The sequence below is a fragment of the Cavia porcellus genome, unplaced genomic scaffold (assembly GCF_034190915.1).
Source record: "Cavia porcellus strain 051 isolate PalLab524CR breed Dunkin Hartley unplaced genomic scaffold, mCavPor4.1 scaffold_26, whole genome shotgun sequence".
NCBI classification, from domain to species: Eukaryota; Metazoa; Chordata; class Mammalia; order Rodentia; family Caviidae; genus Cavia; species Cavia porcellus.
Window position 1 is genome coordinate 49063030 of NW_026947509.1, and position 13574 is coordinate 49076603.

Genomic DNA, 13574 nt, shown 5'->3' on the forward strand with positions numbered 1-13574 from the left:
AAAGTGTCTGTGTGACTATTTGTCCTCCTCAACCTATGTGTTCATGTATAAACCTAAGAGCTGGCAGGTAGCTGCTCTGTTGGAAGGTGATTTGAATTTGCACAGAGGTATATTACTTTACCTTCTGAGGCTCTGCTCCTTCACTGAGTGACATTAGCTGATTTCTTGACCTGTAGGAAATTGTAGCAGCTTCTGCAAATTGATGTTTTCTTGGCAGAAAATGATCTTGCTTGCTTAACTTCAATAACCTCTAACAGCTACTCCTGAATCTGTCAGAAAATCTATTTATGGACCCTCTTACTCCTTGCCAGCTATGAAGTACTCAAGATGATTCTCAACAAGTGTGCACTCAGGAGTGTGTGTGTGTGTGTGTGTGTGTGTGTGTGTACAGAAGGAGAATAGCATAGGTGAAACCTGGAGAAAGGAGAAAAAAACTATGCTCAGGTAAATCTGTTATCTTTAAAGAAATGGTTTTTGGAATTTGCTAAATAAGTAATGGTGTTTTTAAATAAATTCTGTGCTTCTTCTCCTTGTGGATTAGCTCATCAGTATGATAATCTAATTAATATACATTGTATAACACATTCACTTGAAAGACAGAAAAATATGCACCAATCTTTGGTCCTATCACAGTCAAAGACAGTCTATGTTTGAGAAAAACATGCAAAAATTACATTTATAAAGTGGATTATTTTATTAATACTTATCACTAAGACCCTTCTATACCTGGTCATCATTCTGCCCTGAGATTTTTTTGAAGTAAAGCAACATAGTATATATCAAAGAGAAATGTCCTTACTCTAAGCTGACTGTGACAAAAAAGAAACAGAAAACACATTAAATATTTAATAAACACAAACCTCAAAAGTTTGATTGCTTTCTTGCCTGAATCTGTGGTAAAGTTTGGAAGAATTTCTATACTGAATCCACAGGACACTTGACATTAACTCTGAGAAGAAGTCAACAGAATGCTTATAGCTAAATGTTAAACAGAAATATTTCAGAAACTGAAACGTTGATTCTCTTAAATCTCTTCACACCAATGTATCAACTATAAAGATGAATAGAGTTTTGCAATAATATCTTGAACTAAGGCGAAAATATCAGAGAGGAAGAGGTATGTGTGCCCCTGCTAACCAGCGACACACGCAAGGCTGAGCTCATGCAAGCAAGGACACTTACCCTTGGGTGCAGTTTGGGTGGCAAGGATGGCACTCCCGATCCTGGTCCGCGTACTTGAAAATGAAGCTGTTTGCCCCCTGTAAGCCATCTGGACACTTTTCCACACAGTTCGGGCCGTCCTTAAAATGCGAACACTTTGTGCAGTTGTCAGGCCCCTGAAATGTGAAGAAAGATTGAGGGAAAAAAGTGGAATTTCTTTCCTCTGAAAGTTCATGTATTGTGTTACTAAGACATTAGTTGGTGGCAAAGAAATCCTTCTCTAAGGAGAACACTTTCAGTAATAAAAATGTGGAGATATCTACTGTAGTAAAATTAGCAGTTTTGAAACCTTGGATGTGTGTGGAATATGTTCTTGGAATATTTCCCTTTTAGAAATCAGCAGCTCCTGGCTCAACTGATTTCCATATTATGCCTCTAGTGTGAATTAATTTGACTGGCACAATTGTTCAGTGACTGCATCAAAAAGCGGTCAGTATCATCTTGCTATTCATTCCTGGAGATAGAAGAGTAGAACAGTATTTGGTATTAACACATTTTTCCAAGGGAGAAGCTTCATCACCATCGCTGGGAATGGGAAATACTCTTATTAAGTAGTTAATGAAAAATAGATACAATGGAAATTGTACAACACTGTATTTCATATGTTGGTTATACAGAGGCTTTCATTGAAAGATAAATTTTAAAATTCACCATGATGAATTACAAGAAATTAGGGAGTTTGGGTAAATAACAGTAATTCCTAGGTAATTTTTCAATTCAAACCAGCTTGTACTAGTGCCCAAGTCTTATCATGTCTATTTATATGAATTTTAGTAAACCATAGGACACTGCTGAGAATTCTATAAATGCATATTCTGATAAGCAAATGTCAAAACTTCGAGAATAGTGAGTGTAAACAGAGAAATTTATCCAAAGATAAAGATGATATAAATATGAGCCTGACAAATTTAAATATAATTAAATCACTTTATATACTATGTTTATAATACACATTAACATTCTCATATGCATAGTTAATAAGCAATGATACAACAATATTAATGTCCCCAAAAGAATGATACTTAAAAAACTAATGTTAAATATCTAGGAATTTAATAAAATAAAAATTGCTAGTATCTGGTGCAATAGATAGTAAGCACCCAAGAAATGATGTGTTATATATCCTTGGATTAAAGAAACTAGAGAATATTTTTATCCAAATGCTACTTTACATAAGAAATGCTCAGATTTTTATGCATTCACCTATTTTAAATATTATCTTCTAGAATTCTTATTCGACAGCACATTGTCTCAAGATTTTAAAACAATAGAAACCCTGCACACTTTCCCCTTCCCAGCCCCCCAGCCTCTTCCCCTGCCCAGTTCTCCCATCACACATCTGTGTATAGGAAGTCCACCAATTGTACCAGCTCCTACTGAAAACAACTGAGATGAATAGGACCCAATAAAAACTTAGAGAAGCATGTATATTAGGTTTTCTGTTTAAAAACATTGCATTTGAGAGCTGACTGTTCGCATAACATGCAGAACTGCTTAACAGGCAGGGACCATGGAGACCAGGTCAGTTCTTAGGAGTGATTTCTATACCAACACAGATCAGCCAGAAATTAGAAGCTGGTAGAACCCAGCACCAGGAAAACGAGACTTAACCTATTTTAAAATTGAAAAAAATTGAAGTTGCCAATTAGAAATAGTTGTAAAGAAAAAAAAGATAATAAAAAAGAAAAGAGGCTAAAAATTCCTGAGACTGCTTGAGGTGTAATCACCCAGCTGTCTATGTTACTCTTGTGATGTCAGGTTCAGAGCTAAAAAGAAAAAAAATTGAAAATTAGCCCATGAAACCTAATCCCTACTGTACCTGAAGAGTTCACTAATGGTGTCTTTTTATTTTTTTCCCAAAAAAGAATACTTCACATGCATCCAATTTTAACATCTGCTCTTGGGTACTTATGCACGCAATACCATCTATTTTATAGAATCATTTACCCTGCAAGTATGCCCAGGCATGACTTATCATATGAGACAAGAGATAGGCCCCTCGCAGAATACAGAAGAAAGCATATGATGAGTATATGGGGTTGTTAGAGTGTGAATTAGGAATTACTTTTTTATTAAATTCTTGTGGTGTAAAAAATTTCTAGACAAAATTAGAAAATGCAAAAAGGCCTACCAGACCAAATATATGTAAATCTAAGTATATTTTATCATAATAGGTCATTTTCATTTTTATTTTTAAGCATCTCGGCTGTTTGATTTTTTACCATAATACGAAGTCAAACATCCTAAGCCTATGCTAAAAGACATCCAGATCTATCTCTAAAAAAACAAAATGTAGTGATTTTCCATTTCATTTCCATAAGACACTGAAAAATCTTGTGTGTCCAAGATTTTTTTTTCAAATATTCCCAAAGTGTTTTTTTTTTTTTTTTTTTTTTTTTTTTTTTTTTTTATTTAAGAGGAAAAAGAGAAAAACACAAAACAAGACAAAGCAGTGTAAGGTTACACATAATACAGAACTACAAAAAAAAAAATAAACATAACAGTAAGAAATCACCTGTTAATAGATTACATAATATCATCTTGGAAATAGTTGCTCAAATCACAGTATCAAAGAATACAAAGTAGACATTCAAACGGAGAGACTGCAAACAGCTGTGTTCAATGATCCAAAAACATTAATATAGTCAGCTATTTAACATCCCTAAACACACTTGTTGTTATATCCGTTAGAGCTCTTTTTTTTTTTCCCTCCCTCTCTTTTTTATAACAAAATTTACACATTTTGGATTTTATTACTCCTCAGTTCTCATTACTCTCTTGGGGGGGAGATAATAAAGTCAAATATGGCAAAACAAAGCTGTAAGTCCAAACCAAGGATAGACATAGCACATGATGTAGAACAGAGTACAAGGTCATCAACAATGGTTATCAACATTGTCTCTTGTTTCCTTAAAAGGAATTGTCTATCTCATTAGATATTATAAAGTTGGACAAAACAGTGGAGTGTTTAAAAGCCAGGTGTAGTTAATCAATGTAAGAATAGAAAATGAAAGTGAAATAGGTCACCCTGGCATATACCTATAAGCCCAGCTGAGACAGCAGGGTCACCAGTTCAAGCTCAACCTTGGCAACTTGGTGATTTAGCAAACCCTTATGTCAAAATAAAAACCAAAAAGCACTGATACGTAACTCAGTGCAAATGTCCTGGGATCAGTATCCACCAGTGAAAAAGGAGAAAGACAGACAGAGTGACTGCCAGGGAGAGAAGGTACTAGGAATTCAAAGCATCCCAAAATGCTAAGGCTTACAGGGAGACTTCTGAACCTCTCCAAGAGTTTCAGTGTATATTACATCAAAGGAACAAAAACATCTTTTTCTGAGAGCTATCGCACCATGAGGGTTATTTGTTATGTCAGCATAACGTTTATTGACCTGACTTGAACAACTGTTTGCACGTTTGTGAAAGTGTATTCTGAAAATCAGTCCCTGTCCCGTCTCTTCTTGGATTCCTCCCTTTCAAGTGTGTGTCTTGTTTTCTTGAACTTCATTTCCCACACTTTTCTTTCCTCCCATTTTCCTTGCTTCATCTTTCTCAGTAAGACTGTACAGGAACAAGTAACACAGAATGGGTAGAATTGTAAAGATTGAGTAATTTAATCAAATTGATAGAGCCAAGAGCAAATAGAAAAGTATAAAAATGCAAAGGCCTTCTTTTATTTCGAATCTCTTCCTCTCAAGATTATTCTAGATGGATAATACCATCCACTGACATATAGCTGTCACTGTCACCAAGGACACTGGTGCCGAGGGATAAAAGTGGCAGTGTAAGCACGAGAAACTCAGATTCAGAACTTCTTTGGCTAACCATAGCTGCATGTCCTACCGACTTATTGATTGTTTGGGAGTCACTTTCCAATCATCGTACAAAAAATTTTCTTTATATTTTAAATGGAGAAATTTATAGCATGTTTCAGAGTTAACTTCTTGGTATGCATAAACAGACATCAGGTATTATTATCAATAGGGAAACGTTGACAAATTAAAGAAATATGATTTGAACAGAATAAGCCATGAGAACAAGAGGGGGACTTCTGTTTCATTTTGATGATTTTCTTCTGTTTCTTCAGTGTCATTCTCCTGGGGAAGCTTCCGAAACGCTTAGGTATTCTAAGTGACACATGCCTGAGACGCGGCATACTATACTCCTGCGTTCCGGTTGAGACAATCAACGTGTGGACACAGAAAAATAGCGAAAATCTTTTTCAGAAAGCTGAAAGCAAGCAACCTCTCGGTGACAGCAAAATTTGGGTTATTATTTGAGTTCCGCCATGGCAGCTTTTCTAAAAAGACACTGCCTTCCAACCTGTTTAGCATTTCAAAGCTCACTGATCACTTATTTTGGATTCCTTGATTCTGTGCTCTTACTCAGGACAGAGGCTCTATCTAGTTTTAGTAAACTTTCCATTCTCCTGACTCTGACCTCCGGACATATCAATCCACCATGTCCACCCTTTTGATACTAATCTCTGGGTGTATCAATCCACCATTTTAATCTTAATTATTTTGACCCAGCCAATATGGCCATTATAAAATGAAAATGTGTCCATTATATACTTTTTTTTCATTCCCGCTTAATTTTTTTCATTCCCTCTTAATCGAACATTTTAAAAAGTGCTAGAGGATGATAGCAAATGTTTGGTTTTCTCATGTTTATTTTTTAAACTGTCTCAATTCCTTTGAGGCACAAATTAATAAATCAACTGTAGAAATATACACATTAAGACAAATTAATTCTGTGACACTGGTAACTGGATTATCCAGTGGTATAATTTTGTACAAGCAACAGCTTGAGGAGTGGAAAGAGCACACAGTGAACAGCAAGCACCCTAAGCCTGCGCGCTGGATCTGGGTTACATAGACAAAGAACAATTCATCCTGCAATTCTGAGATTTTGCTCTCAGATTAACCTGACAAATGAGTCAAATACCTAAACAACGAATGAAAATGTATGTCAAAATAATCAGCATTAAGAACTAGCTGGCAGATAGAATTTGTGTTAAGTCATGAATATGGTGTATGATTATCATAATAATTCTATCAACAGGAGGTAAAGGGATCACTGGACATTTTCACTCATGGAAACTAATATAGTTACATTGATGAGGTTTCCTAGCTAACATTATGTGGGCATGTCTCATGAAAGTACTCTAGAAAAAAACGATGTATTAATGAATACATTTAAATTAGTCATAAGCAGATTAGTTTTCTATATAGATGATTAACTGAGACAAAAGTATTAATAAGTAGGAATATTTCATTGTCTTGAAAAGTAGTAATGACTAGGATGATAAAAATATCTTAATGAATTGCTTTACAATATACAAAACAAAATAGATAAAAAAGACTAATTTTATAAAATAAAATATGCAGTGAATGCCTACAGAGTGAGTTTTGATAAACACTGTGAACATTAATTTTGATTCTGTTGGTAAATAAAAACTCAGCAAAATAGGTAAGCTAATGGAGACTGATTCAAAATATATGCTAAAAAATATTTTTTTGTAGAGTAAAAAGCTAAGATGTCTCAGTGATTTCTTCAAAATAAAAGGGAAAAGGAAAGAAAAAAATTATGTATCAAGAAAAAAATGAAGGTAGATAATTGTAATAAGATATCCATAGGAAATATCAGTGTAGAGTAGCACTTTTAAGAATTCACAAAATAAATTTTAGGCAAGTTTTGGCAATTGGTCCAATTTTTTTAAGCATTTCTACAAATGTATACCTAACATACACTGACAAGAGTTAGAAACATGATTGCCAGTGTTGTTTCAAGGAGATGAAATTCTTGATTACATTAGTTGCTTATTTTAAAAGTTTCAGATCTAGGGGATCTCTTTCTTTTTCTGTGACTTACAATCAAAAGTTACCTGTCATGGTTTATGTCTGTGGTCCCTTGGCCTCATGAGTTTGCATTGTGCATTTGTGATGGTTCACTGGATAGTGCTTGGATGGTGTCAGTGCTCCACCCACATAGGGGTGGAGCCAGGATGTGATGTAATGGCAGGAAGTAGGAGTGTCTTGTTCTTTTGCCTGGTTCCTCCCTGCTGTTTGCAGCCGCCATGAACTGCGGCCCAGCCATGCCCGCCTGCCTTGGAGCCAACTGAGTATGGACTGAAACCTCCAAAAACTGTAAGAAATAAACCTTTCCTTTCCCAACTTGGGTTTCAGGTATTTTTGTCTCAGCGACAAGTAAAAAGTAACTAAGACATTATCTAACCTGTTATTTTCCTAAGAACTCATATCGCTGTTTGAATTTGCTTTATCAACCAATGACAGAAAGTTTCTCCCTTGTTCCTGAGTATCCTCTTTATGAATTCACCTTTCTCATGCTTCAAATAATTGTACTTTCTTTGCTATTCATAATGAAGAAAGCAAATAGCTGTATGGGCCCTTTTGTACTTGGGATATTACACATTAAATAGCCTTTAGACTTTGGTTCTTTGGGACAAATACCATTATTCCCCCCCCCCCCCCCGGTCTGATTTTTCCCACAATCATCCTACGGTTGTTTGAACTTCTCAGATCTCTGACATCCTCTTTAGATAAAGTTTCAGAAGAGCTCAAGGAGAAGTTTGGAGGGCTTAATGATATTTTTTTCTAAACTAATTAACTGCTGAATAAGCCCTCTGGTATAAAAATTAATACTATTCATATTTAAATGAATTTATGATGTCATGTTGAGTACGTGATGTCTCCAGATGTTGATCCCCACATTATACATTGAGAAATGATTCAGTTGCTGATAAACGGTAAATTTTTCTAAAGTATGAGTTTGACACTGTGGAATAACAAACCAATACTGATTTTATCATTGAAGAAAAGCCCATTTGATGGAATCATACAAAAATATGTGTGACTTTTCTCGCTAACGATAACCTCAAATTATGTAAGTAGCAATTCATCCATTCTCGGTGCCATTGGTTCTTCTCAGATTTTCATAGCTCAATGCTTCTGTCTGCCATAATAATACACTGCTTTAGATTTTAGCGGTGAATAATTATCTTTTTCCTGCTTTCTCCTGTCCTTCACCTTTCCCTAATAGGACATGCTTAAATGCAGATGAGAATGTGTTTTCACATCCTCCACATACAGTGCAAACTTTCACACGTGCGTATTTCTAAATTTTTCCTCTTTCCAAATGTTTCAAAGTATAGTTCAAACCCTGGTTCCTTCATCTTCTTTCTTGTCCCCAATGTGGGTCCCAAAGGTAGAGTCACCTGCCCTTTCTTTTGCCTTCCTAAAACAACTTACACAGATTTTATCCCTCAACCTAATTAATTTACATCTTTCTTTCCAACAATGTACTGTCGTCCAAGACACATTTTGTGCTTACAAATGTATTATTTGGGAAATAAATATTTATGACTTTGAATTTTCAAGTATTCTATCACAACCAACCTGCAAGCCTCTCAAGGTTAGAATATTAAACCGTTTTTCAGTAGCATCCTATAAAGACCATGGAAGGATGGATGTACAGTAAGATAGTGACATAACAGCGTACTTCGTGGAACTACATAAGGCGACACAGCCACAGAAGCCTCCGGACTCACCGGCCCATGGCACGTGAGGAGCCCCTCTTCCACCTTCTCACACTGGGGGTCACACTCCACGCAGACCGAGCCGTTCTCGAACTCCCGAAACTCACTGTGAAAACAGCAGCAGCGTGAGAAGGAGAAAGCAAACGGGCTGTCAACTTAACAAATGAAGCAACATCTGCTGAAAATCCTGCTGGCAGAGTAAATTCTTGAGTTTGTTTCTCTATGTGCCAGGAGCATGGAAACATTTCCCTGTACATTAAGGAGGGAGCTTTCTGTTAGGAGGAAAGATAAATGGCAGCCAGATGGTTCTCCCTGGCCTCCACTGGAATGGCAGGTAGTCATTCTGGAAGCCTCTCTCCTGTGAGATGCTCTGGCCCTCTTTATAAGCAACAGCAAGGAAAAAGAAAAAGCCCTCTGTGACTCTTCTGATCATGCAGCAAGCAGAACCATTTTGCCTTAAGCATTAGGCTACGCCTGTTTGTCTTTAGGAAAGATTTCACTATTTGCTGGAGCTTTAATTCCTAGACCCTGGAACCACAATTGTATTTTTCTTGTTGCTAAGCTACATGAACCTTGCCTGTCCTTGTCCTTCAAATCCCAAGACTCCTCAATTTATTTTGGGGGAACTTCAAAAAACATTTTGATTTCTTTTCTTCTTTTAAAATATCTGCCTTGGAGAATTAGAGAGCCTATATTTTTATTCTGGGTTTTATTTTCTTCTATTACTGGTCTAGTATTGTAACCTTTTTTCAGTCAATTCTTTCCAAATTCTATGTAGTATAAAACTAAAAAAAATATTCTAAAAGTGTCTAATTAAACTGTCATGGCATGATGGTCATTCCATATCCTTACATTTTTCTGTCTGTGTATTATGACACTATTAACATTAAAAATTGTCAAAGTCTACTCTTTAATAACTAGATATAAATCATCTGTAATCTATTTAAATCACTTCATTTTCACTAATATACAAGAAGCTGAGGTACTATGTAAAAATAATATAGAATATCATGAGTCACTAATAAAATTTGATTGTATTTATAGTTTAATTTATTAATTTATGCCTTTGTATTCTGTACTATGTTTCCAAATCAATAAAATTACAAATAGAGGCATTGTGGATTAATTAGATGATAAAATCAAATATTTTTGCCCTAGAGTGAAGACGTTATTTTTTCTCATTTAAAGACAAAAGTCTTAATTAGGATAGAGTCCAAAAGGTAAAATATGTTTTCAATTGGTTAGATTAAGACTACTTATTCCAAGGCAAAATAATTATGTTTGCCTTTTAAAATATATAGCATAAATGTAAGGATGCACATAGCTACATCGTTTTTGTATTGTAATGTGAGTTATTAGCTATTATAGATCAAATACTTTATGCATGTTCTTTAGTTTAAAATCTTCATTAGAAAAATGGATTTTCCTTTGTATTCTACATAAGCACGAGTGATACAAAGCACTCTATGGCTCGCCATCAGAACACAAAAGCCCAATGACTGAGTATGAGGGTGTTGTGAAATTGTAAAGAAAATATAAAACAATGATTTTAATCAGATTTTAAGATAGCAGTCTGAGATCTTCAGCTAATTACTTGTTTGGGTTTATAGTTTCTGTGGCCATTAAAAGTTAGACTTGTAAAAGAGGGCCATTATATTTCAGTTACTAAAACATGGGTTTTGCTTTTCTTACTCTTTTTCAAAACCCACTTCTCCATCACTGCAGCTGAGGAGAAGCCCGGGCCATGAAAACACAAACGCCGTCTGCTACCAATGACAGCGCCTCTGGCTCTGTTCCTTTCTGCTTCCCTAAAAGTTCTCCCATGCTGTCTTCCCCACCTCTTCTGCCATGCAGTCTTTCCGTCCCCACCATCGTTCTGTTTCTTCCCTGTTCCTGGTGACACCATCGTGACTCTCAGAGTTCTCTTTTCATTTGTATCTAACAAAGCTCGTTGTTTTGAGCATCGGCTTTATCCACGAACTTCTGCTTGCTCTGTTTTTGCTGTGGTGCACGTTAGTTACCCAATCCTACAATCAACAATGAATACGGTGATATCTGTCTTCCCCAATTTTAAATTCTAGCATATTTTTACACCTTAATGCTTTAGCTTCTCCGGGCCTCAGTTTTCCAAATATCCCAAGTAAAAAGAGAAAATAATATTTCACCCAGAGGTTGCAATTCTTAATTATGAAAATGCTTGTTAGGATTTTCCTTGGTGTTTTGGTATTGATGTTAATGTTTCAGAAGCATTGCCAGGCAGGAAAGGTTTTCAAGTTCCACTGCAATTATCTTTTTTCTGCATTTTGATTGATCAGACATCCAAGTTAGGCCTTTCTGAAGCACACTGACTTATATGATCTGGGTTTGAATTATAATCAAGCAGAAATTGATTAATTTTTCCTTTTTCTTCAAAAAGTTCTATTTTTAGGATTTTTTTCTAATTTCCAGATAGGTAGGTAGATAAATACATACATACATATATACATACATAAATAGATGGGATAAATTCTGAATGTTGTTTCGTGTGCTCTGTGTTTGAATACTTTCAACAGCTTTTAAAATGACTGTTTTTACTTAACATTTAACCAGCTATGATTAATAGACAAAATGGAAATAATGATAAAAGTATTCATGGCAGGAACTTTAAGCAGCCCTTATCCTGCATTTGTCTCATTTCATAATCACAACTCTCCTGTACATTTGTCACTCTTATTAGCCCTGTTTTTTGTACAAGAACCAAGTTTAGATGGCAAAGTGTCACTGGCCAAAGCTCCCTGCTCCTTGGAACCTGAGGGAGAGAATCAGTTGCCCCGAGGTGCCCAAGGCCACTCATGGCCTATGGCCAGACCCATCTCAAGAACAAAACAAAGGAAGGAAAAGAAAAAAGAAAGATGAGTTTAAAATGATTAGAGTTTGTCAAACTTTGGACATGCAAATGAGGTTGGGGTCACTCTTCCTCAAAGGCCACCTTAGCCAGTTTACAGAGGAACTAACTTATACTACAAGATAGAAAGTAGGAATTCACCACTGGGCAGGCAAGACGGGAATACAACAACCACAGGACATTTGCTTTAAGTATCTTTCAAGACAATCCCGTGTTTGATTTCTTAGGGCACCATTACTATTGTACTGTGCACATTAAACATTAAAAATTTTAAATTTCACGTATTTGACTTAATGATGTAAATGTAAAAAATATTCAATATCAAAATGTAGTCTAGTAACCAGCGTTTATTTAGCAAACGTGTCATTGTCTTTTGGTTTCCTTTGCTTTTGGCTTGTAGAAATGTGACAGAACACATATACATACACACACACACACACACAAACATGTGTGTGTGCTTGTAAGTTTATATGTGTTTATAAATTTCACATTTCTGACAACATCAACACTAAAAGATTTTAGAAAAACAATGACATTCTAGAAAGTAAAGAGAAGAAAATCAGATGCTCGAGTTCTAGTGTTGGCTCACTTTTCTAGTGTTGTGATTTTAGCCAATATTTAATCACACTATGTTAATAATATTTTGATGTTAGACAAAGTGATTTCTGACACCCATTCCCTCTTTAGAACTGCAGATATATATTTAATAAACATTAAATTCCTTTCCTTTATTATTGCCTTTTATAGTTTGTGCAGTTTATGGTCATCTTGAGGAGTGCTTACATGTACTATTTTTTGTCTCTATTTTTAAATTTCTCCTTCCAGCATTTCTTTCCTCCTCTCCAATTTTCCTGGCCCATTTTTAATTCTTACCGATATTATTAATCATAGCTCATGCTATGACATATATTATTTACATTTATTGACCTTGTAAGGTTCCTTAACAAACCATCTTTAGTTTACTGATTTCCCCTTCCCCATCCCTTTCCCCTTCACACTTTTCCCTTGAACATTTTCCACTTGCAAGAGACCTATCACCTTGTTGCCTTCTATCCATCATTTAATATTCTCTTTTTAAAAATTTCTCACTCAGTTGAGAGATATCATATGGTATTTAAACTGGTTTATTTTCCAGATGGATCCGTTTCCCTACAAATGTCCCAAAGTTGTCATTCTTTATAGCTGAGTAGTATTCCATTATATAGATATTGCATTTTCTTTAACCAGTTGTCTGTTGATGAGGATACATGCTGCTTGCAGGATTTAGCTATTATGAAGTTTGTCACTATTAACACTGGTTTGCATGTATACTGTGGTATGATGACTTAATCATTCTTGGGAAGATACCTAGAGGTAGACAGCTGGGTCATCTGGATTTTCTATTTCATTTCTTTGAGAAGTTTCCATGCTGATTTCCATAGTACTTGTACTAGTTTGGGTTCCCACCAACAATGCAGGAGGGTTCCCTTATCACCACAGCCATGCCAGCATTTGTTATTGTTTGATTTTCTAATGGTGGTCACTCTTTCCAGATTAAGAGGGAATTTTAGCAGTGTTTGAATTAGCATTCCTCTAAATGGTCAGAGGAGTTGAACATTTTTTTCAGGTATTTGTTAGCCATTTGTGTTTCTTCCTCTGTGAAGTATCTTCATTTCTTTCATAAAATTTTGTGGTAACAGTTAGTGGAACAAAAATCTATTATGATTTATTTTAATGACGTTTGCTGCACAGACAAACATACATTACTCGGAGGTATTTTATGCATAGCACACCTCCTTTCATAACATGAGCAAGAGTACAATCCAATATGACAAGTAGCATTGCATTTTCTTTTCATTGTTAACTATGCGAGCTGGCTGTACTATATAAAACCATAAGCTGAAATATCTCAAAAAATGATTAAATTTGAC

General features: G+C 35.5%; 1 protein-coding gene across 5 annotated transcripts in view; it reads right to left on the bottom strand.

The window, feature by feature from the left end:
* The window catches only part of Erbb4 (erb-b2 receptor tyrosine kinase 4), a 1018041-nt gene that overhangs the window by 241834 nt on the left and 762633 nt on the right, over positions 1-13574 (bottom strand). For all 5 annotated transcript variants that reach the window (XM_063237442.1, XM_063237441.1, XM_063237439.1 and 2 more), the window contains exons 14-15: positions 8793-8886; positions 1183-1337 (exon numbers count right to left, since the gene is read on the bottom strand). In XM_063237442.1, coding sequence (XP_063093512.1) covers positions 1183-1337; positions 8793-8886 — 249 coding nt within the window. The remainder of the gene's footprint in view (positions 1-1182; positions 1338-8792; positions 8887-13574) is intronic.